Source organism: Pseudonaja textilis, chromosome 4 (assembly GCF_049901715.1).
Source record: "Pseudonaja textilis isolate UNSWEBS1 chromosome 4, rPseTex1.2, whole genome shotgun sequence".
In the NCBI taxonomy this organism is placed as follows: Eukaryota; Metazoa; Chordata; class Lepidosauria; order Squamata; family Elapidae; genus Pseudonaja; species Pseudonaja textilis.
In genome coordinates this window covers 40335163-40362783 of record NC_141993.1, presented here as the reverse complement: position 1 = coordinate 40362783, position 27621 = coordinate 40335163, and the positions used below count along the sequence as shown (strand labels likewise).

At 37.7% G+C, this 27621-nt stretch overlaps 1 protein-coding gene across 2 annotated transcripts in view; it reads right to left on the bottom strand.

The window, feature by feature from the left end:
• The window catches only part of GFRA1 (GDNF family receptor alpha 1), a 244268-nt gene extending 216868 nt beyond the window's left edge, over positions 1-27400 (bottom strand). Inside the window, exons 1-4 of one of the 2 annotated variants that reach the window (XM_026704964.2) lie at positions 27333-27400; positions 26976-27086; positions 25503-25805; positions 23816-23899 (exon numbers count right to left, since the gene is read on the bottom strand). In XM_026704964.2, the coding sequence (XP_026560749.1) occupies positions 23816-23899; positions 25503-25805; positions 26976-27015 (427 nt within the window). In that variant the 5' untranslated portion in view covers positions 27016-27086; positions 27333-27400. Of the gene's footprint in view, positions 1-23815; positions 23900-25502; positions 25806-26975; positions 27087-27318 lie in introns of both variants that reach the window. The other variant, XM_087932663.1, reaches the window with a different exon arrangement.
• Between the last annotated feature and the right edge of the window lie 221 nt (positions 27401-27621).

The following is a 27621-nucleotide window of genomic DNA, read 5'->3' as shown; positions in this document are numbered from 1 at the left end:
TTAATGAAGTTATCAAAGATAACTTAAACTGGCTGTTATTCATTTGTTTTTAAAGGAAATTGATTTTAAGCCTTCAGATGCTGAAATCAACTATATTAGATCAGTCTTCCCCACTGTTATATCCCAGATGTTCTAGATCAATCTGAGTTAATCAAGTCCAGCTTCTATTTTCACATCCAGATCTACCAGATATCCTCCTATTTGTTCTCCCCAAAAACTGATATTTGAAGTTGCACTGTCCACAGTCTAGGAAAGGGGAGGGAAGATATTACAAGGTATTAGATACTCTATAGAATTATACAAATATTCATTTGGCCTGGGCAAACATTATGAAATAATTGCTTTGTTTCTTTCTTATTTTTCCCCAAAGCTTAACAGAATAAGAGCTTTCCCCTCCTGAGTTCTTGACAATAGCCAATTCAAAACTGTTCCTATTAATCCACACTTTTCCTCTGAACTGCCTACCATTTCAACACTAATATTGCAAAGAATATTGCATTTCTAGTCATCTTCACAGTATCCTATTCAATTTTGTTTTGCAAAGGTGGAGCATTAACAATAGGAAGAGACATCTCACACATTGTTTGCCTTTGGGAACACTTGCTTGGAAACACATACAATTTGACCGTCCAAAGCTTCAAAGCAGCTTACTTCAACAACTACCCAAAGGTTTCCTGTTTTTCTGTCCTCGTCACTTTTATGAAGGGTAAAATTTTGAAATGATGTTCGAATGGCAATGGCAAAAGCAATCATAATAGTAAAAGCAACCATTTTCTCAGTCTGCTTCAATTAATAACTAGATGATAGCATTATGTACAAATTTTTCTTGGGGCACTGTCTTTGTTGCCCTTTGAAATTTTTTATCACTTTGCAATATGAATGCACTGAATCTACAGTATCCTAAAATGTAGCTTTTGATGGAATAGATACCAATTTAAAAATATAAAAGTTGTAATAAAACTAGAGCTAGACAGAATTTTAAATGTGCGTGTTTTTGTGTTTTTGAGTTCTCCCAAACACACATTTTCAGGTAATTCTGAAGTCTTGACATATTGTTACATTAAGACCAGTTCCTTATTCACTACCTGTTATCAATCAAAGATCATATATGAAATATGACAAACTCATAGCACTACATAAGCTATATGACAACATTACTATTGGGAAACGCTATCCCATAGCAGGAACTCTGGAGACAGGCTGTGGCTTCAATCTTGCCACTGGGCAATTACACAGCATTGAGCGTGGACTGATTCACATGATTAACTGAGACAAAATGCACATGGGTACTAGTTTAACATATGCAGAAGTATAAATTCCATCTCTCTGTGTGTATTAATTACAAAAATGGAATGGACCCAGGTGGCCATCTGAGTGTGTCTCCTCATCTACATTATGATTCAATTATTCACAGACTAGATAGGAATGGAAACATGTTAGTCTAATCATCTCCCTGATGGAGATATGTTCCTTCTTCTTTTTTCTTCCAAAGCTTCCTCTCTTAAAAATGATTCCACAACTTTTTGAATCTAAAAGGAAGATTTGTTTTTATAATAGTTATAAAATATATTTATAACATCCATAACAGTTCTAGATCAGCAATAATAATAACCATCATATGATAATGACACAATTTTATCCAGATCCTGATCCAGATCCATTTCTATTTCTATATCTATCTATCTGAGTGTGTGTGTACTTTCTCAAATTTTATACTGATGGATCTGTTCATGTTCCTAGTTGAATATTTTTGCCCAGAAAAGTATGTCTATAATTACTAATATCCAAAATTAGCAATACAACAAGACCTCGTCTATAAAACTTGGATTTACAATGTTATGTTTGACTAATACAAACATTTTTCAACCCCAGCCTGGTTAAAAACTACAGACCAATCTCACTGTGTTGTGTCACGTGCAATCATTAACTAATTCATCACTCTCCACTTAGAGTCAAACAACCTACTCTCCAAAAAACAATTTGGTTTCAAGAAAAAAATTGTCCTGCCATCTACAACTCCTACGCTGCAAAAACATATGGACTCTATTCTACTTGGCCAGGGTAAAGCTATAGATGCAATTTACATAGACTTCTGCAAAGCCTTTGATTCAGTGGTACATGACAAACTACTGTTAAAACTAAACTCTTACGGCATTTCCGGATCCTCCATAAGTGGATTACTGCATTCCTGTCAAACAGACAACAAATAGTAAAAATAGGGAGCGCTATGTCAAACCCTGCTCCAGTTAACAGCAGTCTCCCCCAAGGCAGTGTTCTAGGACCCACACTCTTTATACTCTATATAAATGACCTTTGCGATCTTATAAGCCCTATAAGCAACTGAATGACGTAAAACTATTCAACACCACTGACAATGCTACTATCCTTCAAAGCGACCTTGAGTCTGAATGGTCAAACATCTGGCAACTCCAAATCTCAACCAACAAATGCTCTGTCCTACACATTGGTAAAAAAAATCAGTACACCAAATACAAACTAGGTGGATATGACCTTGTTGATGATCCTCACTCTGTCAAGCACCTTGGAGTTCTTATATCAAATGACCTAAGCGCCAGAACTCACTGTAACAGTGTTGCCAAAAAGGCATTAAGAGTTGTAAATCTAATCTTATGAAGCTTCTCCTCTGGAAATATCGAATTGCTAACTAGAGCATACAAAACTTTTGCCAGACTAATACTCAAATACAGCTCATCAGTCTGGAATCACACTGCATATCAGACATTAATACAAGTGAGCGAGTCCAGAACAGTGGTGGGATTCAAATTTTTTTACTACCGGTTCTGTGGGTGTGGCTTGGTGGGCGTGGCAGGGGAAGGATACTGTAAAATCTCCAGTCAGAGGTGGTATTTGCTGGTTCTCCACACTACTCAAATTTCTGCTACCGGTTCTCCAGAACTGGTCAGAACTTGCTGAATACCATCTCTGGTCCAGAAGTATTTCACGAGAAGAGTACTACACTCCTCTGCTTGCAACAGAATACCTTATATCACCAGGCTTGAGATTTTGGGCTTGGACAACCTTGAACTACGCTGCCTATGGTTAGACTTAAGCATAGCACACAAAATTATCTCCTACAATGTCCTACCCATCAATAACTACTTCAGCTTCAACCACAAAAATACAAGAGCATACAACAGATACAAACTCAACGTAAACCTCTTCAAACTGGATTGCAGAAAGTACGACTTCAGCAACAGAGTGGTCAATGCCTGGAATGCACTACCTGACTCTGTTGTTACATCCTCTAACCCCCACTCCTTTAACCTCAAACTAACCACTATTGACCTTACCCCATTCCTAAGAGGTCTGTACACCATCATGCCTACCGTCCCTGTCCTATTGTTCCCATTTATTTGCACCTATTTCCTGTATTCTTACTCATGTTTATACTTATATCTATTATCTTGTAAGCGATTAACAAACAAACAAACAAGCAAACAAACAAACAAACAAATAAATAAATAAAATATTACAGTTAAAATGAATGCTATCTATCTAGACAAATATACTTAGATTCATGATATATGCTAAATAAATAAATACTTAGACTCAAAAGCCAAAAGGTAGAAAACATATTTTATGATATTGCTCTTCAAAAGTATGAGGCTTTATAAAAACTGCCTTCAATAAAATGCTGTAGCTGTTCCAAGGACACTGCAATAATCTCATCCTATCTGTCCTTGCCAAGCACACTTCTACTCCATCATCCACTTCCCTCACATGCCTCAAATACTGTATGTGACTTTCCACTTGCTGATCATTGATTCAAGATAGTAGTCAGGTTTTATTCAGTCTTGTACTGATTGACTGGTGCTTCTCACAGTCCATGATGTGCTCAGTAATTATTTTTAAATTTATTGTTCAAGGGTATATGATTTTCTTTCACTCTGTTTCACTGTCCAGCTTTCACAAACACACACTACACCAGAAAGAGCATTTCTTTTACTATTCTGAACTGTGTTGTCCTTATATTGTTTAAATGTCCTTATATTAGTTTAAATTAGTCATTTCCTCCATTGGATTGATTTCCTCTTTATGTCTCAAGCAAACAAATCAAATCACATTGACTGCCAAATATAAGCACAGTAAACATAAGGCCTGAAAATATAACATAAAATAGTATTTAATATTAACATAGATTTTTCACTTTCCACTTTTATTTTCCTAATGAATTTTTCTAATATTCCATAGTTTCAATTAACAAATTGACACTGTCTGTATGCTTCAATGTTCTGACCTCTAATTTTGATTCTAAATGTTCTGTCTTCAAATCTTGCCATTCTCTATATTTGCTGCAAAGGTTAAACAGATAGGGGGCAATATGCAACTTGTCTATTTTTTTTATTATTCTGAACCATTCTTCATAAATAATGTAGTTGTTATGCCAAAATGGATTGTCCTGCCCCAGATGTGTCTTATGTGCCTCTAGATTTCTAAAGTGCCCTGTGTCTCTTTTTACAATAAATTCTATATAAGAATTCTACACGAAAACAGGCCATCACATGATCTTGACACTTCCAGAAACTGAATCAAGATTACAGAATCACTGTACTTTATACAGTCACAGTAAACTAAATGAAAAAACAATCTGGACACTATATGCAAAACTCTATATAAAGTAATAAGTTCTCAGTACACTCTGAAGTTGATCTACAGAAGATATTTTCATCATAGTCAACCAGTTCCATCATTTTTGCCTAAGCATCCATGTAGATAAGGAAATATCTGCGTATCTGACAATCATCACAAACTACATAGACTGCATGTTACTTTCTAAACATAGTTTTTCTTTTGCCAACAACCTGTTGTATCCAGATAACCCTAAAATCAACACATTTATCAAAATACAAAAGCACAAATATAAAATTACATTTTGCTTGTATAGTACAGATTTAAATATACTATCCCTGAAAAGTTTAGTTCAGGTAATGGAGTAACCACCTAAAACAGATGATACATTTTTTTTCTTTCAGATTTCCCTTTTGCATAGAAAGGTGGTAAAGGAAAACAAACATGCTGCAATACAGACTCCTGATACTCTTCTATGTACAAATTTCACAAATGCTTGAATAGTACTAGAGATTAAGTGAGAAAATAATTACAGCCTGTTAGGATTGAAGAGAAAAGTCAAAACGTTATTTGAATCAAAAGCAAGTTCAGCCTAGCAGGATAAAAGGCCCAAGAAGGTACCAAAGTTGTTCTGACTGAAAAATGATCCAGTCCACTACAGTAGACACAAATCTGAAAAAAGACAATGCCACGAGAATACAAGATCTTTGGCAAGACAGAAAAGATTAGAAGATAGTGCTATAACCCAACAACAAAAGAAATAAAAACCAGGAAGATACTAAATTGAGACTTCCAAGTAAATTAAAGAGGAAATTGAGCATTTACCCTTCATCTCAAAGGACAAGGACAAGCTGATAAAAAGGTACCAGTACAAACTGAAAAGTTACATACAAACTGAACAGCCAATTAATGAATGGCAGGGTTAGTACGAAAGTTGACATGTCACTCAAAGTACAAAAAGAATAACTTGATAGTGTTATTTATCTTCCAAAGAACCATAGGAATTTCCTATGTTAGAACTGAAAAAAAATAAGGGATGAAGAGCAGGAGAAACATAATGCCAAGAAAGAGCAGTGGGATCAATGGAATTTATCCATTATTGTAATGAAAAAAAAAACACTTTGAGGAAATGTGAATGTTTAATGAAGCCCTTAAACTTCAGCACTAGACATTATACATGTACAAGGGGGAGTTCTACTATCTCAAAACTCTAATAGAAAAATGGAGCTTTGGGACAACAGCTAGTAATAGCATTCATGTAGATTGTGAGGGTAGAGATGCATCTTAGCTACTCAAATTGTCTGGTATCATCAGTTCTCTTAACAACCTGTCAGTTCCTCACATTTCTGCTCCTCAAATGGACTATTTTCTGCCATTACATTTTTTTTTGTGTTGTGTATCTTTCATGTTGCAGTTTTACTGGAAGAACAGTCTATACAGGACAATAACTTGACATTTGCAAAAATTGCCTTCATTCATTCAGCTATAGAACTGAAGTGCTTCATGGCAAGTAAATAACAGAAATTGTGTTAATGACTTATTTCAATAGCAATGATTCCAAGTAATTGCTTGGGTTTTAGTGGCACAGATCCTGCCATATTGCTTATTTTAAGATGTTAGCAAGATGCTGATGTAAAAAAAAAATACTGTCAGGCTTATATGGGGAAAATGTTTCTGCACCATTAAGAGACTAAAGAATTCTATATAGATTTTTGAGAACTTTCTTCTGGAGCTTTTATTCAATAACAGTTTTTCTCAAGTAACTTGAATTATAGCACATATATCTTATTTCTGCATACATTACTTTTTGGTAATGTATTTTAAACACTTCAAATACAAGCACATTGTTTCTAATATTTTCAACACATAGTCGATAATTGATGTATGCTATGAACTTTTTAACCAGAATTATTCTGGCAACTAAACTTTAAATTGTGCAATAAAAATATAAAGGGCAGAAAGGCAAATATTACATAGCAAGAATAATATAAATTCTATAAAACTGTAAACACATGGCTATCTATGAGCTCTGATTTATACAGCTTCGCAAATAGATGTAGACTTTCCTGCTTTGAATTCAAAATGTCTTTTCCCACTCTGAATTGCATCATTTATCCCCTGCTATTTAGTCTGCCTACAAAGATATATCTCCAGATTGTTTCTTACCAATTGACTTATAATAAAGAGACTGTTTGAATAAAAAATAAATATGTTGATAGCCTGCTGCAAAGTACCAGACACTAATACCATACTTATTTGCAAGAATGTTTTTGGATTTCACATAAGTTTCATATACATTCAAAGAAAATAAGAGTTGCGGATGGCTACTTCTGAAGGCTTTGCCTGGAAATGTACACACCAAGTAAACTGAAAAGTGCAAGGGAATAGCCTGAGGTTACACAAAGTATCTCACCAATTTATAAATGTGTATGACTGGTCATGTTCTTCATAGCAGCCATTTGAAGGTCCACAACATGTTCTCAAAAGTGCACACTGACTCCCAAAAGGCTTACCGTATTTTTCTGTGTATAAGATAATACTTTTTCTTAAAAATATTTACCTAAAAATGGAGGAGCTTCTTATACATGGGGGCCTGAGAAGAGAACCGCGGTTGCGAAACTGCCAAACCTTATCTCTGCAAAATAGCCTCAGGATCAAAACTTCTGGTTGCTTAAAATATTGATTTCTTAATTTTTGGTAAGAAAAGTGAGGTGAGAGGGCGTCCTATACATGGGGGCATCTCATAGATGGAAAAGTTTTCCAAAGCTTAGAAACTCAAGATCATTTATCAAAGGACTGAAAGTCATTCCAGAGAGAATGTGCTAATTTCCTTTGTACCGTGTACTAAAGATACAAAAGTAAATGTACTGTTGTTGTTAAGATGCTGTCCAGGATGGCTTTATTGACTCATGAAAGCATCCAGAATAGTATTTAATGGTTTTTAAATTTTTCCTTAAATTTGTTTAGTTTATTAATGGATAAAAACATAAGGAGTGCTTGCAGTGATATTAGAGATGGTTGGGGATATGAATATATTTTATTATAGTATAAAACATAAATACAGCCAAGTACAATGATATTTATACAGCAGGAACTGAAAGCTATTAATGCTGTAATGATTAAAGTAAATTAAACCTTTCAAAACAGAAAATTCATATCAATGTTAATTATTATTTCTGAGATGTAAAGGGAGTTGCTTAAATTGTACAATTAATGTTGAATATAACATCAGTAAAAAGTTACAAAGTAACTTAAATTATTTTATAATAGGAAAAATTTTAGATTTTTGAAGCTACTACTAAAGTCTGAACTGCATTAATGGATAATCACGCAGCCTGCAAGATATTTAGACTAGATTTGGCATTTTATCCAGCCATCAAATCCCTTCCAAAGACCTGGTTAAGCAGCTTTTTGATGGAGTTAAAGGTATCATTGCAGGCTGTAAGCTATTCCAAGTAGAGTTGCTTTATTACAGATAGTCCTCAACCATGGTGCATTTCAAATATTTTTACTGCTGGTTCGGTGGCCATGGCTTGGTGGGCATGCTTGCATGCACACACTTTGCATGTGCACAGAGGCTTTCTGACTCACCTTCTGCAAACCTGGACTCTCCCTGTCACTTCAGCAGCTGTCGTGCAGCATCTGCTTGCCACCCAAAGCAGCTGCGCTTCAAAAGCAGGACATAAAGATTTGTATGGGAGCACGGGCATGCGGGCAGGTGGCCCAACAATAGAGCGTCGGAGAGAACCGGTTTGGGCTCCAAAGTTCATCAGTGCTACCGGTTTGGCAGAACCAGGCCAAACTAGTAGAATACCACTGTCTTCAACTTACTACCATTTAACAATTATTCAAAGTTATGGCAGCCTTGGAAAAAGTGACCTATAGTTATACTTACAATTGAGTGTTGCAATATCTTGCGATCACATGATTACAATTCAGTCACTGGGCAATCTGTTCACATTAATGACCCCTTCAGTGTCCTGTGACCATATGATCACCATTTGGGACCTTTCTGTTGATTTCTGGCACCCATTGAGGAAGCTGGAGTCATTTCACAAAAGTTTGATTGTTTGGTTCAGCTTATGAACCCAATGACTTATGAGGGTAATGTGGTTGTTAAGTCAAGGATTACCTGTATTATTATGGTTTGTTGCATAATCAACATATGTTTGAATTGATTTGGCATTTTTTTAATTAAATATTTCTATTGTACATTTTTCCTCAATATACATAACAGTTCCAATTATACAATGCTATTGTGTCCTGGTTATATCAGATCTCTTTTTTCCATTATGTTATACATCCTAGTTAAAACTATCATACAGTATAATCCCTTTTGACTACATAGCATTATGCATCGGGATTATAACTATTATTTACTTATTTCAACCATAATACACTATTACAAGAATTTGGCATTTTCATCCACCTAACAAGACCTTCCCAACAACTTGGGATAGGCAGATATTTTTGTTTGAAAGTATTATAGGTATCAACACAGGATGAAAGCTGTTTCAAGTAAATCTGCCTTTTGCAAAGGTGATTTCCTCAATGCCAATGGTGTTCAAGTGCTGGATTGCATCCAAGGCACCTATTACCACAATACTGCTTTTGTATTTGTCTAGCTGTGTGAGGTATTCTATGCACAGAAGCCATTCATTCTTGAATTTGGTTAAACTTCTTTTTTGGTAAAACTCTACATTAAGAGTTTTATTACAGTTTCCTAGCTGAGTGAACTGGCATTTCTCTCAAAGTCCAGCAGGTTCCATTTTCTCCAGTATCCAATTGCATTTAATCCATTTCAAGAAGGAAGTCCCTGTCCCAAAGGAGTTATATGAATCTCACAGCTTATTATAATGGCAACTATAATAATAATAATTATATTTATAATAATTATTATAACAATGGCAACACGTCATGGTTTGCTTACCCACAAATTTCTACATAAACCATAGCTCCCTGGGTTCACATGATTCACAAAACTACAGATCTTGATTTCCAAACTGCAAGGACCATGTTCTCACAGAACACTAGCATGAACTTTTCATCAACTTATTTTTCATTCATCATTCATTTTCTTTACCATCAAAAATGAATGTAAACTAAAATTCTTCAAATAAACCTTAGTATAATAACTAGTCAAGCTCTCAATAAAAGAAGTAAATAATCTCTGATCACAAGGATATTTCGACTTGGCATGCCATTTTACATGAGAGCACTTGTTCCATTACAGGAAGAGGGAATTACAGCAACAAAGTGAAGGAGAAGTTTTAAAAGAAATTGTCTCTTGAGAGTGCCTGACATCACAAAGTCTTGAAAGAATGACTGAGAGACAAAATCTGACAAAGAAACTAATAAAATATCCCAATTAGATCAGGAAAGAGTGAAAATAGGAAGCTGCTAAGGCAGTCAAGCAAAAAGTCTTCCTTGGATGCAATACGATTGGGAAGAAAAAACAGAAGTAGGCATCAGCTGTTGATCTCCACACACAATGTTCATAATTAGTCTCTGCCTGGAAGTATATTTGGTTACTCTACAATAAGGAGCTGCAGTCAGAAATGTCAGCAGCATGAGTACTTCTACATATTTATTGCAGCTACTTGTGTAAAAATATTTGAAAGTGGGGGCCTGACTTCCATGAGAAAAGGTTCTGCAGAGGTCAAAAGCATATTGCTGCAGTTGCCATTACCAAAAGCTAAAAAAGCAATGTGGAAACACCGCTCCTGTACTAAAGCCACATTTATGATCTGTTGCAGTGACAGCCAACATAATCTTTATTGCCTTCCTGTGCAAGATCTCAGCTTTCTGCATCCAAAATTAATCTTGCCCAACCAGCACCCTCTATCTAGTTCAAATCCATCAATCCCTGCAATCACAGAGTGGGGCGGGGTGATGAGATGTTGGTAAACAGAATCTTTGTAAGTGGCAAATTGCACAAACAATTGGAGTCTTCTTAAAAAACAGAAGCTCCTTTAAAAAAAAAAAAAAACCTTTACAGTATTGCGAGAATAGAACCTGTTGCAAAATCTGAGGAGTTTGCCATGAGGCTGGTTGTGTAAGGAACTTTTCCTACCAAGCCAGGTGCCTCTCTCAGAAATTGAAGCAATAGAAAGGTAAGTTGGGTATTGCTGGGGAATGGGACAACTTGCCACAGCCAATTTGCTGTGGCCAACTCACCATGGCCAACTTACTGCAGCCAAGCCATCATGAACAATTCACTGCAGAACAACTTGCCACGGCAAATTAACCATGGGACAACTCACTGCAGGACAATTTAACAATTCTGTTTAATTATTTAAAATAAATAAATATTATTTAAACTTTTGCCATTCACATTTCATCCTGTCCTTCCTTTTTTGCATCCTTAATGATTCTATTCTACCATGTCTTTGCTATTAGTGTAACTCTTGTCCCGCAGCAAGTTGTCCTGTGGGAAGATGGCCATGGTTGGCCATGGTTGGCCAGGTTTCATTAATTGAATTTCAAGAGGAACAAATGGAGATTGAAAAAGAAGAAGGCGCAGTAGGTGGACAGGTGGATATTAAAGATCAAAGAGCCTTCATTTTTAAGGAGACTCCAATTGTTTGTGCAGTTTGCCATTAGAAAGATTCTGTTTACCAACAAATCATCACCCCACCCCACCTTGTGATTCCAGGATGGATAGAATTGAACCAGGCAGGGGTGGGATGCTACCAGTTCTGCCCAGCTCTATAGAACCGGTAGCTCTGAAGAGCAGCAGACACCGAACCGGTTCTGTGTTTGCTGCTGTTTGGCCCACCCACCTGCCTGGGCTCTTTTCTGTCCTTTATTTCCTGTTTTTTCAACTTCAGCTGCTTTGTGCGGCACAGCTGATTTTGAAAAAGCAGGAAAAAAAGAGTCTTTCCAAATACTGCACACCTGCGTGCAGAGCATTTCAGCTGTCCAGGCGGCACCGCTAAAGGTTTTTTTACACACACGTCTGGTGCACATACGCGCAAAGCATAGTTACTGAACCGGTAGTAACACTGGTTGAATCCCACCACTGAATTGAACTGGATGGAGGGTGCCTATCTTTCATGTTGCAGTTTTTCTGGAAAAACAGTCTATACAGGACAATAACAATAAGCAATTGCAAAAATTGCTTTTCATTCATTCAGCTATAGAACTGAAGTGCTTAATAGCAAGTGAATAACAGAAATTGTTGTGTTAATGACTTCTTTCAATAGCAATGATTCCAGGTTCTTTGCTACTCCAAGTTCCATTTCCTTGCTATTAGTGTTAACTCTTGCCCTGCAGTGAGTTGTCCTGTGGCAAGATGGCCGTGGCAAGTTGTTGTGCAGAGAGTTGGCCATGGCAAGTTGGCCATAGCAATTGCCATTGACCTATTGCTTGAGCAGGCTTGTGTTCTGCAAATCCTTGGATAGGATCTCCCCTTCTATGCTGGGGCTTGCAAACTCCATCTGCCCCAATCTCCTTTGATTGTTGGGTGGAAAGGAAATTGGAGGCTCAGAAGCTCCACCTCTATGCATGACATTAAACCCACCTGATCTCCATTGGGTAGATGAGTCACTGCAGGGGCCCAGCGGGATGGGTGGGTGAGCATTGCAGCATCCCTGCAGTCCGGAATAAGAGTGAATGACTGCAGGGTGTTAAGAGTGGTCATAACTTTGAAACCAGGTCAGAAATAACTTTTGGAGAGTCTTGTGTAACTTTGAACAATCAGTAAGCGATCTGTTGTAAGTCAAGAACTACCTGTAGTTTGTACAAATATATTTATGTTCTGTTTGAATTTTGTATGATACTCACCTAAATATATACGTTCTGCATGCAATTTGCCCAAATAGGAATGATTTGTGTGCAATTTAGAATCAGATAAATATCTCAAGAGAGCTGTACTGGATTGTTTGAATTAAATGACCATTTGTTAGATCTTGAAAAGAATTCAATGTCAAATCTCTCTGTAATACCTACAAGATCTGGTTTAGCAGAAGGAATACTAGCATGCATATGCTTTTGTACAAATATCATTCCTCAGTTGAATCAAACAGAATGTGTTAAGATAATGATCAAAGCTATATAGTTTAAGTTGTTCAAACTTTCTAGCATACTCATTTGTAATTGGAAGCCTTGCTGGGCACTCTTACATGTTCTTGCTTTCATTCACTGGAAATATTCAGAAGTTGTTACTTCAGAAAAGAGCTAGTGGAGGAGAAGGATTTAAAGGCACCGTCTCTCTCCTTCCAAACAATGGGAAATCTGGCAAATATGTGGCAAAGCAAAAAAAACATCTGAATTCTTTTTGTCCAAACTGTTACAACTCTCAGTGATAGTCAGCTATGAAAGATCAATACAAATTTATCCAGTTTCTTCAGACTGCTAGAAAGAGTACCAAGATCATACCACAGAAAAGCAGTTATAGTGCAAAACAAATGAAAAATGTATGGCCAATCTGAGTTGTACTTAGATTGCGGCTAGATGAAAATATCCACGATCAGTAAGAATCAGGAATCAATAAGAATCTCTGGCTGAATACTATGTATGCATTTAACACAGGATTTATTTTGGAAACTAATATAGTTCAAGAATTGGCTACTCTAAATATGAATTTCATATCATACTTCCCACTACTACCATAGGAAGAATCAGCAAACAGAACTGGATAAATTTATAGGTGTGATTTTTGAAGAGAAAAGCATAAATGGACAATATTCATAATGCTGTTCTGTTTTGGTGAAAGAAAAAGGACTATCATTCATACCGAAAGAATTAGAGGGATTCTTCTGGAGGCAGGAATTATGTAAGGAGCCATATGAGACTAGGGTCCCATTCTTCCTTAATTTCTGGGTAATCTTCAGCTATTTATATGAAACTAGTATACATCATAAGGCTGGTCACATAAAAGAAACTTGGACAGTTTTGAAAAATGAATATGAAATACATGGTAACAAACATTATGCAGCATTTTTAAGAATGCACTGAAATATTTCCCCAAATCTCAACTCTATCAAATTCTTTTAATATTATTGTTCCCAAAAGTAATAAAATGCAAAGAACACCAAACAATGGGATAAGTCCTGCTATGTACAGTATTTCAACAGCCTCCCACAAAATACTTCTTGCTTGTACAAATGAGGCCACTTTTTTACAATAACTAGATACTTTTCTACAATATAAACAGGGGTGGGATTCTACAGGTTCGCACCTATTCGCTAGAACCAGTTGTTAACATTCTAAGCAGTTTGGAGAACCAGTTCTTAGAAGAAATTACTGGCCTAATCCTGTAAGGAAGGCAGGAATGAAACATTCTGGTGTTGCTTACAGAAACTGTCTCTCCATTAACCCTTATCAAATTCTTGGCGGGACTAGACATCCTGTCTCAGGAACATCTCTGGAGGTTTTTTCCCCTCCTTTGCTGGTACTTCGCTGGTGTGAAGTGACCATTCAAAGTTACAGTGGCACTGAAAAAAAGTGACCTATGACCATTTTTCACACTTATGACTGTTGCAGCATCCCCACAGTCATGAGAGGCCAGCCGAGGAGATGCATGCCTCGATGTGAGTGATATTGAGTTGGCCACGCCCAGCCATTAACATGACCAAGCCACGTCCACCCAGTCACATGACCACCAAGCCACGCCCACCAACTAAGCCATGCCCACAAAACTGGTTGTTAAAAATTTTGAATCCCACCCCTGAATTAAGGATTACATTTATAACACCAAAACATATGGCCCTTGTTCTCAAATATCCTATCAATCATGGTTACATAGTAAGTACAATTAAATCTTATTATCCACAATAAAGAATAACACATATCCCTCTTTTAATTGAGATTATTTTGTTGGAAGAACTTGGGAAAAGTTTTGTGTGTGTGTGTATTTTATGTGTGCACAAATTGGTGGAACAGCTTTAGTACATGTAAGACTTTTTCAAAGTCTGACATTTTTCAATTTGCCAATGTCCTTCTTAAAACACAATACCCAAAACTGAACATAGCATTGTAGGGATAGTCTGACTACTACAAAATATAGAGGAACAATGTTTTATCTTGCTCTTGCCACTACATCTGTGAATGCAAGCTCAGTTCACAACTCCTTTTCTGCAACATCACCTTCTTGACATTCAGCTTGTAATACACCAACCTAGCCAGATTACTTGTTGCATATACTTTGCCTAGTATGTTCCCTACCCTAACTTTACAATCATACCTTTGATTTTTCCTACCAAAAGGTATGACTTACCAATTGTCTCTATTAATATTCATCTTGTTGGTTTCCGTTTATTACTCTAAACTTGTCAAGACTTTTCTTAATCTTGTCTTCTATAGTGTTTGCTTTCCCCATATCTTTTTGTCATATGCAAATTTCATAATCCTACTTTCTTAATCCTTCTTCAGTTCATTTATAAGTAGGCTGAACAGCTGATACTTTTCTTGCACTTATCAATAGCAATTCTACTTTTCCTGTGTAGGCTGGCAATTAACCTAAGACTTTCTCCGAAGCACTTGTTCTACAACTGAGCTACTCATTCAGTCATCAATACTGCTAGGGTGAGTTGCTTCAATTAAAAACTTTTATAATAAACCCAGTGGATATGATTCATTGAGAAACAGCTTGATGTAATGGTTAAGGCAGGGGTGTCATCAGGGGCCACATCAGAGTTGTGTTTAACCTCTGGGGCCGGGATGGGTGTGGCCAGCTTGATGTCACTTGTGTCAGGAGCGCCTGTGGTGGCCCAAATGCTCTGCCAGTGCAAACAAGCTCCCAAGCTCCGTTTTCAGCTGCGACAGCCTCCTGCAACCTTCTGCCAGCAAAAATGGAGCTCAGGCAGACCACATACAGCCCTCCTAAGCTCCATTTTTCTGGCAGAGGCACTGTGGGCTGGTTTTTTGCTCTTTCCAGGGTGGTCTTGTATACCAGATCTAAGTACCCCTTGGGCCAGATCTGGCCCCCGGGCTTTGAGTTTGACACGCCTGGGTTAAGGTATTAGGCTCAAAACCAGCAGACCATGAGCACTAGCCCTTCCTTAGGTACAAAGCCAGCTGGGTGAGTTGGACCAGCCTTAGGGAGAAGGCAATGATAAACCCCTTCCAACACATCTTGCAAAAAAAAAAAAAAAGATTGCAGCAGACAATACCTGAGAATCAGACACAATTGAACAGGATTGGGGAGGGGGGATTCTTTATACAACTGGCTTAAAAAGACAGCTTTGTTTCACTGTCAGTTGTGATACTCTCCAAACATTAACAACAAAGATCAGTAACTCTCATAAGTATGCCACACTAGCTTAGCACAAATTCATAGAAAATAAATGAGGAAAAGAAGAAAATTATGCAAATATGGAAACTGTCATTCTCTCTTGTGTGTGTGTGTGTGTGTGTTTGTGTGTGATTCTGGAGACATAACCTGTTGCTTATTGAAAATTACATGAAGCAAAAATGAACCATTACTTTTCACCAGCCTACTTTTCACCTCACTATTTCTTTTACAAAATACCCAGAGAGAGTTATTGAGATTTTCCAACTTGCATCTAATAAATTATTCAGAAGCTTGGTCTCACTGTGTAAAGAAAGCCATATGGGAGTCACACAAAATTGTGGTCATATAAAACAGACCAATATCTGACCTCAGTTATGTTCATATATAACTCTGACAAGGGAAAACACTGTCTTGAGTATATTTAATATGCAAGGTAACCATTGACCAGATTTGGAAGAAGATGGCGGCGCCCAACTAGGAAGGTGAAGCTCTCACTCCTGGAGCACTATCTCCCTATAAAGCCACCACCTGAACCAGAAATCACTTTTAAAGCTGCTGCTTGCACCAGTAACCGTGAGTAAACCTGATCCCAAAAAAACAAGCCCAAAAACGCTGGATTCTGAAGCCGTGGAGCCCAAATAATACTAGCATAGCTCCTGCTAATTGATCCGGAGTCCTCCTCTCCCTCCCCAGAGAAGTGAAGCTCTTCCATCGAGCCTATTAACCACACTGGTGGAGCTCTTGAACTGGATCACTTGGAGCCCGAGGAATGCAAACAACGTACCTTCATTTAAATCCCTCACACAGCTAATAGAAGTATCTTCCACGCCAGACAACGCGTTTCCATTAATTTCCCCCACAGTTTCCCCGGAGCCACATCGGACAGCTGGCAGGGAGAAACAAGGAGGGAGGAGAAAGCCCCGAGGCTCTTAGGAGCCAAAAGTTACCCTGGACGGCAGAGGAAGGCTTCGGTTGTTGAGAGGAGAGAACAGGCTCCTTGACTGACACAAAGAAAACCCCTCCATCCGAACTAAAAGGAGAATTGCCTGCATAGCTAAATCAAAATCAGCAAGTCAGCTAAGACAGAAGTGAAAAGAAAGGAAAGATCTTGTAACAGCGTGCTTAGTCTTGGTTAGAAGCACTTAAATTTCTACAGTGGAATTTTCCTCGGAAAGTGGGACTCAAAGGAGGAAAATAACTGTGATTAATGATCTGGAGTGACTGTCAGATTTAGTAAAAAAAAGGTATTGCAACTAGAAGTAACTTTAAAAGTAAAGGACAGATTGGATTAGTTAACCCAAATTTCTGGACTCTATTTTATTTTTTTTATTATTATTTTTTTTAGTACTATTCAACTTGAAGAAAACTATTACAAAACAATCTTATTCAGAGACACACTGATTGTAGTTAAAGTGTTTTAATTCAGAGAGTTTTGCTCTCTTTCAAAAACCCAGCTTGCTTTGAACATCCTGTTACAGCCTTTTGTTTACAGAGCAATAACAGCAGCATTCAGAGCAATAAATTCCTCTTACCCAGTCTATCACAGCTGCTAGAAAAACAAACAACCCTTTCCTTAAAGACTCTCAATACTACCTCATTACTTTAATCAAACACCCATTAATTCATTACCTCAAAACTTACAACTTTTCTACCTCATCATCTACATCAATGATTAGATAATCAATTTCTATAAAATATTTTATTAATGGTTTAATTGATTTATTGTATTAATTGATTATTGTGATTAGAGTGTTTAGTGCAAAGAGTGTGATTATTGACTAGTTTTAAAGATCAAGATTCATGTAATTTAATTGATTAGTAAAATCAGTGATTTAGTGAATTTAATTGAACAGTGCGACTAATGATTAGTGTAATTAATTGATTAGTAGTTAGTGTAATTAATTGATTAGGTTGATTGTTGCTTAGGAAATTATCTGACTAGAGAGATTACTGCAATTGATTGATTGGTGTGATATTGGCTATATTGATTACCCAAAATTGTTCCATTAATTAATTCAATCAACGTACTATCTTAACAAACCTACCATGCCAAGAAAAAAATCCAATGCCAAACCACAACCAAAGAGAATTTAATCCCCAACAATGAACCACAAGACTCCTGCACATGCCTTAAATGCTACAAAACTCTAAAGGATAATGAAAACTCCATCAAATGTTCTCTGTGTAACAAATACGCTCATCATGACTGCTTGGGATTACCCAAGCAATTGATTCAATACCTAAAATCATCCAATGAGTTTCCATTTCTCTGCAATTCATGCAGACCCATACTGGATCTGTTGGAAAGAGTCGATACCATTGAAACACGATTAACATCCCTTGACACCAAAGTAGCATCCCTGGACGCCTTAATAGAAAGATTATCCAACCTCAAAAAAAAAGACACAATGCAAAAACCTGAACACCCAATAGCTACAAACCACATCTCTACTCAACAACCACAACCCAATCCACAACCCAATCCACAAAAAACATAACCCAGACAAATATTGATATCCCAATCCTCATCAGAGAGGCTGTTGAGCGTGAACGGAAACGTCCAAACGCCATCTTATTTGGTCTAGAGGGCATCAATGATAATGATGACATCACAACTGTCCGAAACATCATCAGTGATTATCAAGCATCAACCATCTCCCCTGATGAAATACTTGACATTTCCCGCATTGGCCGAGAGCTCAAAAACAGTGACGGCTCTGTGACCCCACGCTTCTGCAGGGTCATTTGCAAAAATGAATCAAGCAAACGCAAATTCATTTACACTATAAATTCACTCGCCAAAACCAACACCAACCATAAGAACCTCCGTTGTCGCCCTGACCTAACCATACAGCAACCGTGCCCGCTCCCGTGTACTCCGCACTGAACTCAAAAACGCCTCGACAATGGGGAGAAGGACCTGTACATTGACTACCATGCTGACTGTATCAAAAGTAAGTCACACATCCCGCAACTCAGCTTTAACCTTCAACCACAACCCTACCTCAACCAATCCACCATCACCCAAGACTAGGCACGCACGCCCTAACTACCTCAACTCCAACTACTGCTGGCCTTAAATGCAAGCTACTCAATGCAAGAAGCCTTGTAAATAAAATACCTGAATTTTCCTCCTACTAAATATGGCTAAATTCGACATTATATGTGTCTGTGAAACATGGCTCAATGCATCTCTCCCCGACTCCATTACCACAGTAAGAGACTATCATGTTTACCGATCAGATCGTGAAATTCGTAGAGGAGGTGGTGTTGCTATCTTCTACAAAAAGTCCTTACATCTAAAAATATCCAAGTTACCCAGGAGCTTGCTCTTCCTGAGACCATTATCTGTGAACTATCCTTAAATATCACAATTCGATTCTTACTATGTTACAGAGCACCTGATTATGACATCGAACATGTAAACAAGCTAAATACACTACTAACATGGGCAGCATCCTGCCCATACCCTTTATCTTTCTTGGTGATTTCAATCTGCCTCATATTGACTGGACCCTAAATGAATGTACAACTGAAACCATACATGCAACCTTTTACAATGCTGTTACAAATCTGGGACTGGAACAGTTAGTATCCAACAACACTAGACTAAACAACTGCCTCGATCTCATCTTCTGCAATAGTTTGAATTTAATTTACGGAATACAAACTAAAGAACCCTTTTCCAGCAGTGACCACAATATGATTGACTTTTGTCTCAACATACGTCCACACAAAAACCACCACAATGATGTGATCCCCAATTATAATTTCAAAAAGGCAACTATGATCTTATAAACAACGATCTCTCATCCCTTGATTGGCAATCTCTATTCAATGGATGCAATACTGTTGAAGACCATTACAACATATTTTTACTTGAAGTCAAAAGAGTCATCAAACTATATGTACCAACAACTACTCCCAAAACAAAACAAAAAAACAGATTGCCCATAACAATAAGGAAACTTCAATCCAAAAAGATCACTCTGGCGGAAAAACAAATCTGGTCACGTTGCCAATTTCAAAAGCCGATACAAAAATTTATGCCACCAAATAAAGACCGAATGCACCAATTATCATATTAAACAAGAGGAAAACCTTCTAAGCACCAATTCCACCAATGCTTTTTACAATTTTGTAAACAACAAACTAAAAGATTCAAGGTCCATTCCACCCTGATAGGACCTAATGGTAAAGACTGCAACGATACACCATTAAAGCCAACATCTTTAACACATTTTTTGGCTCAGTATTTGTAAACAGCAATGGATCATGCCCAGCATTTCCTAGCCGAACCACAGATAACTACAGTGATCTAATACATATCGATTTTACAGAAGACAATGTTGAAAAAGCACTACGCAATCTAAAACCATCCCTATCTATTGGACCGGATGGAATATGTGCCTATCTCTTAAAAAAGTTATCCACTACCATAGCCGAACCTCTAAGCATAATCTTTGAAAAATCTTTCAGGACCAGTTCCTTGCCTAACCTATGGTCACAAGCCACAGTCATCCCCATCTTCAAAAAGGGAGACCCTTGCCTAGTTGAAAATTACAGACCAATCTCCTTATGCTGCGTCACCTGTAAAGTCATGGAATCAATTATTAACCAATCCATCATCCTCCACTTAGAGACAAACAACCTACTCTCCAATAAACAATTTGGTTTCAGAAAAAAGCTATCCTGTAATCTGCAACTCTTACACTGCAAAAACATATGGACTACACAACTTGATCAGGGCAAAACAATAGATGCAATCTACATAGACTTCTGTAAAGCCTTTGATTCAGTGGTACATGACAAACTACTACTAAAAATAAAATCCTATGGTATCTCTGGACAACTGCATAACTGGATAGAAGCATTCCTGTCAAACAGACAACAAATGGTCAAAATTGGGAGTGTCCTATCAAATTCTGTACCTGTCAATAGTGGTGTCCCCAAGGCAGTGTTCTAGGACCAACTCTCTTCATACTCTACATAAATGACCTCTGTGATCATATTAAGAGCAACTGCGTTCTTTTCGCTGATGATGTAAAGCTGTTCAATACCACAGACAATACTGCTACCCTTCAAGAAGATCTTGACTGTGTATCAGAATGGTCAAACAAATGGCAACTTCAAATCTCAACAAATAAATGCTCTGTCTTACATATTGGCAAAAAAATCCGAAAATAAAATACAAGCTGAATAGTCAAGATCTTGTTGATGATCCAAGCTCTGTAAAGGACCTTGGAATACTCACCTCTAATGATCTAAGTGCTAGTGCCCACTGCAACTACATAGCCAAAAAGGCATTAAGAGTTGTTAACCTAATCTTACGTAGCTTTTTCTCTGGTAATATCACACTACTAACTAGAGCATACAAAACATTTGCTAGACCAATACTCGAATACAGCTCATCAGTCTGGAACCCACATTACGTATCTGATATTAGCACAATTGAGAAAGTCCAGAAATATTTCACAAGAAGAGTTCTCCACTCCTCTACTCGTTGTAGAATACCTTATGCCACCAGACTTGAAATTCTAGAACTAGAAAACCTTGAATTTACGCCGTCTTCGGTCTGATTTAAGCATGGTATATAAAATCATACATTGCAATGTCCTACCTGTCAATGAATACTTCAGCTTCAACCATAACAACACAAGAACACACAACAGATACAAACTCAAGGTTAACCGCACCAAGCTTGACTGCAGGAAATACGACTTTAGCAACAGAGTGGTCAATGTCTGGAATACTCTACCCGACTCTGTAGTTTCTTCCCAAACCCCAAAAACTTTAACCTTAGACTGTCTACTATTGACCTCACCCTTTCCTAAGAGGTCTGTAGGGGGCGTGCATAAGCGCACCAACGTGCCTACCGTCCCTGTCCTATTGTTTCTTTTATTTTTCTTTTATTTTTCTTATATGTACTCATTTCATGTATTCATAATTATGTATACACTTTTACTTATCTCGTAAACAATTGACAAATAAATAAAATAAATAAAATAAATAAATAAGCAGATAGAAACCCTGCTGCCTTAAGCAAGTTTACCAATCAAATTAGTAAAAAGCCAACATTTCAAACACAGTAATCTTTCTGGTTATATACCCAGTGAGCTTGAAACAGGGGAGTACAGCAGATCAATAAATTAACACAGTAAGAATTTAATTAGGAGACAACTGTTGCTGTTCAATACTTTCAGTGCATTAGAATAATGATTAATATTCACAGTATTGTCTAAATTAAAGAAACTTCTATGTACTTTTGAGAACTAATCCTACTGCTGAATACATGGGAATACCAGGAGAAGAACATACAATATTTCCAGCTGCATGAATAGATCATGCAGGTTAGGAAGTTATGAGATTTAACAAGATCTAACAACTAACAACTGAAGTGATGGCAAAACAAAGAAAGCAACATACAGGAAAGAAGAAATCACAATTGAGCCAGAAAAGCTTACATTCAATCAAGTTAGCTCTGAAAGGCAGATAAAAAAATGATTTCAAGTTGATTTTAAAGGAACATTAAAAGCTTAGCTGCAAAGTTTGCATCAGCCAATTCAGATGAAATAGTAATAGTACTTATTTGGAAAGCCTTCAAAAAAACAATTTCTTCTCCAGGCCACTTATCCTGGCATGCTGGTGCTCCTGTTTTTCACCAAGGAGCCGAGTTTAAAGTGCAAACATGCAAGCTTGGCTGATATACTAGTTATAGTTAATTACAAAACAAGATTTTGAAGATGCCATGCATTCCTTGATTGGATTTAAGCTGAGGTTTTAAATATCTATGCCATTTAAATATGGAAGCCCAAATAAGGTCCAGTTTCACTTTGCGCTGGAATAACACAAATTGTCCAATTGTCCACAAATTGTGTGGACTGTCCACAAATTGTGGCAGAATGATGAAAGCAAAATGAATAAAAGAACAAAAGAACAAGTCTAGTATGGGAGTAAACCTCAATGAACTCCACAAAAATTTATTTCTAACTCCACAAGAAAAAAAATTAATAAGAAAATATTTTTCCATTTAAGTATTTTAAAAAACTCCCCACTTATTTCCTCTTCATTTAAACATGAAACAGAATCATCTTATTTAGCCTGATGTCAATGAAAGAAATCGGAACCAGTTACACTAGCAACAATATCTTGTGTTGTACATTTTAAAGGCAGAAGATCAGATTGCCACCTACAGGTATACTTAGTTTCTCACTCCCCACCTCCTTTTAAAATTTTCCTTTTGAAGGTACACAGACAATGCAAAAGAGCTGGAACATAATCGAAAGCATTTTTAGATGAGTCTTGCAGTTCACTTATACTACAATGTCATTTAAGAACAATAGAACACAGATCATCTTTTCTCATAAATACAGCTGACATAGGACTTTTTCCCACATAAGCAACCACATCAGTTGAGTCACAAATGAATGTATAGGCTGCTTTCACAGAAAACATTATGACTTGTCAGCTGGATTGATGTCATAGGCTGTTTCTTGCTATTGTTGGGCTGTACTTTTAGTTTCACTCATCTGAGTAATCACTTCATATTACAGTAATTGAACAGGAATATGCACTCATTTAGGTTATCGGTTTTTAAATAATCAAGCATTGTTATCAGACCAATAAATTTATGTTAGAACCCTTATGTTTTGCTGCAAGTCTTATAAAAGCAAAAACAATAGGGAACAATAATAATACAATGACCAGAAGCCAAGAGGGTTTACACTACAGCTTTGGCCTAAACTTAATTTGCCTAAGCCACATCCTATAAAATGGGCTTTGCTTTTGATTAAACTTGCATAAGATCAAATTGCAGGATTAATAATAATAGACTGTTACATTTTCTTTGCAGTCTTGATTATAACTTTTTCAGTCCAACTACAGAACTAGACTTATTAAAGCTATAAAATCATAGCAAATACATCCTTCATTTAAAATGCTCAGTTCTGACCATTCTACAGTTCTGTAGAAGAAACATAAGCCATTTACCTGATACAATTGGTGCTAGCCTGAATATGTCCATTAACCTGCTGTTCACTGGTTCGTAAGGTGATTCTTCAAGCAAATCATTTCCTAAAAACAATTTAAAATGTTTTCAAAAATATTTTCTAAACTTCAACACTCCTAGGATCTCCAAACTATTCCCAACAACAAACACAATAATGAAATCAATTATTACTACTTTCAACTTTTATTTGGCCTCCCATCCACCCATCTTCTTCAACTCTTTTTCTTTGGTAACAATCCTATAGAAACTTCAATTGAAGGAATTTTAATCTTTCTCTTTCATATCTGTAGCTGTTAAAGATAGGGAAACAAACTTCAAGGACTCATCACTATGAAGTTCAATCATTATTATATTTTATAAGTACTTTGTACTTACTTCCAAATAAAAGGTGGTACAGAAATCAAATAAATAATACTAAGAAAAGTCAAAAACATTTTAAAAAACGGGAAGGGGTATGTTTATAATAACCATTTTCTAAAGATGTTAAGAGAAAAAAGTACTTTGCTGTCAACTTATCTTGTAAACCAAATAGATTTAGATCTACATCTAACTGCATTGATGCATGTGCAACAAGTATTTTTCTTAGTTTAGAGGGTGCCAGAAAACTAATGGGAAAAAAGTCATCCATACTTCTATGAAAATCACAGTAATTTCTTCCTCAAAAAAAAAAATCTTACATTTGACATTCTCTGAGAAATGCACGGGTTTTGACAGAATTCTGTGGGAAAAACCCATCTGTTTAAAACGTGAGATATAGCGTTCTTCAACCTGGGACAAAAATTCCACCATTTTACTAGAAGCAATGGAGACCTTAGGCTTGGCTACTAGTTTTTTCTCAGCCTATCTTATCACATAAGCCCAAAACCACTGCCCTTAGATTCTAATAGATAAAGCATAAATATAAGAAATAAAAATGTGTTTATAATAAAAAAGATACTTGGATGAGTAGAAAGCTATAGTCAATAATGCAAAGTTAAACTATTTTGTTTAGAAGCAACTGAAATATTGATTGAGCTAAACCCCACAGATATAAAGAGACATTCTTGTAAGACATAGAATAACAAGAATAGCATAGCTGAACTTTAAATTCTCAATAAGAGCCATATTCTGGTGATCCCTATTGCCTCAGGAAACAAGGACTTTAATTTTTTCATTGGCTTGATGTCAGCATATTATTAAGGAAGCTTTTCCCACAATTCATCTACTCACACACTACAGAAAAGGATGCTGCTGTTAAGATATGTCTTGGGTAGGTTGGCTAGGGCAGATGTGACTTCAATCTGACCTCACAGGTGAAAAATTTGCCTGTATAATCTCCCGACTTTATATTTCATTAACAATGGCTGAGGGTCTTTGCTGAGAGGGGTAGTTCCTAATTCAAGCGCTTTGTAGATCTGTACTCCCCTTTTGACTTTAGTTTACAAAGGTCAGAGGAGTCCCTTCTGTGGGAAATCTTTTCAGTTTTCAACAATAGGAAACCACACCAACAACAGCTGCTCTGGCTGGGTGGCATCAGTGGTCCTTCCCTCTGCAGCCAAAGAGCACAAAGAAAATTACAAGGTCAGCTGATGGAGGACCTGGGGTGTGTGTGCATGACAGAGGGCATTCCTTTCTAGCACTGGGGAAGGAAGGAGGCAGGGAAAGATGTTGTGTATGACAACCACGTACCCTGTAAGCTTTGGTACATGCTCCAGTAAATACGCAGACAGTTTTTCTCCCTTTTCATGCCTCTTTTGCAGCGGCAATTATAGAGGGATTTCTGCTTGAGTGCCTCCATGGCGCTTTTGCACTCGTCCTTTGCTTCCAGGCCTGCTGCCCGGCTGAAGTTGCTCTCTTTGCCAGCTACACACTGCCTCAGTGTCCTGTATTTAGTGCTGCAGCTCTGCTCCCTGAGACACTGGTCGCTGGCTTTCACACAATCCAGATGGTCTCCTCCAAGCAGCCCACTCACTTCAGCCGAGAAGAGCACTTCTGCATTCAAAGAGAGCAAAAGAGAACCTGTCAACCTCTGAGAGGTCAGTCCAAGAGAACATACACAAAACTACAATAGTTGCAGGGAAGCAAAGGAGGTGGGGGTGGCGGGGAAGAGAGGCAGGGAGAGCTTGGTTTTGGTTGCGTTTCTCAGGATAGCAACTACACCAAAGAGAATTTGGCAAACTGAAGGCTAATAATGACTCTCCCTCTTCAGGAAATTCTTTAAAATTGAATGTTTTTTAAAAAGTCATTGCCACATCAGTCCACCAGCTGTGTAAAATAGTCAGCTTGTCTATTACCCCCATTTTACAGCCATTTCCCCCTCCCAAGTTTCTTTTTGGGGGGGTGGGGGGGGCTTTATTTATGGAGGTTAACTTTCAAAGTACAGAATCTTCCCCTTCATGCTCTAACAACAGCATTAGGAAGTTAAATGCTCATTTGCACAAAGACAGTATTGTGATTTTAACTTCAATCAGGAAAAAGGTCAAATGAGAGCAATATTCTTAAACATGCAGGAATCTTTCAAACTTCAGCTTCTTTTTTTAAAAAGCTAGGCTTCCATCTCTTCCATTGGAAAGATTTAAAAACAACCAGATTTTCACATTCCTCTTCCCGCCAGAGTTCTTGATATAATCAATATGGTCATCTTTTAGTTGTTTATTTCCTTTCCAATAAAAACAAACAAACTGGCCTATGTGCACTCCAACACACCCCATAGCTACAGTATTTGCAAGCCACAGTAGACTTGAGGTACAACTCTTTTTACTGCCACAACTCAGAATAGGCAGGATGAAACTATACATTTTATAATGCAACCCTCTCACTTTCTTCAATAAAGATGAATTTACTGGAAAGTTTTCCTTCCAACTTACTTCCAGTTTAAAATCAAAAGGCAGCATATCTCTTGCAAACAGCACCACCCTGTGTAAGTTCTACTCAGAAGTAAGCTCAACTAAATCCCAACGAGACCTACAGCCAAGTAAGCAGGCATTGAATTACAGTGTAAAAAATCCATTCTCCGCGTTGCAAACCTTGGTCTAAAATGGACAGACCACCGGGGTCTTTCAAAGACAATCAGTCGGCAATCAGCTACTGCTTGGAGCTCACAAAGCCAAGAAAGATTGTACAGAGTCCACATGCCAAAGATCTAACGCACCGGGCACTTACCCATTAAGGGCAACACAATGTAAAAGGTAGCCAGAGTCATCTTGCTCCTCGACAAATCCTTCTCTCCGATGAAGAAGTTGCTTCCGTCACTCCAGAAGGCGATCTCAGCACCTAAGATATTCCAAACCAACAAGGTTCCAAAGCCACCAAGTTCATATCCATTGAATTTACAAGGGAGAGGGGGAGGAAAAAAAAAGAAAGAAAGAAATCCCCACCCTCTTCTCTCCTCTCCTCTCCCTCTCCCCCCCCCTCTCTCTCTCTTCCGTCCACCGGGAGTAAAAGCAAGAGCAGCTGTTCTGCAAAAGGAGGGGGGAGGCGAAGCGAAAGGCGAAGATTTTCTCACACGGAGGAGCTTACATCCCAGGATCCCGGAAAACAGAAGGGTCGATTTCTCAATAAAAGCCGAGCGAGAACAAGAGCGAGCCTTTCCCACTTCAAGCGCGGCAGCGCAATTCGGAGCTGTAGCCTTTTTCGTGGGGGAGGGGAGGGCAACGTCTCCCCCAGCAGGAACTCCAAGAAAGCGGAGGGAAAGGGGGGAAAGGAAGAGGGATCCAGAGGTTGGTTTCCCAGTCCAGCTGCCGTCCGACAAGCCGCCGCCGGGTTAGCCCAAGGAGGGACTTTTTCCACCTCCCCAAACCTGCAGCCT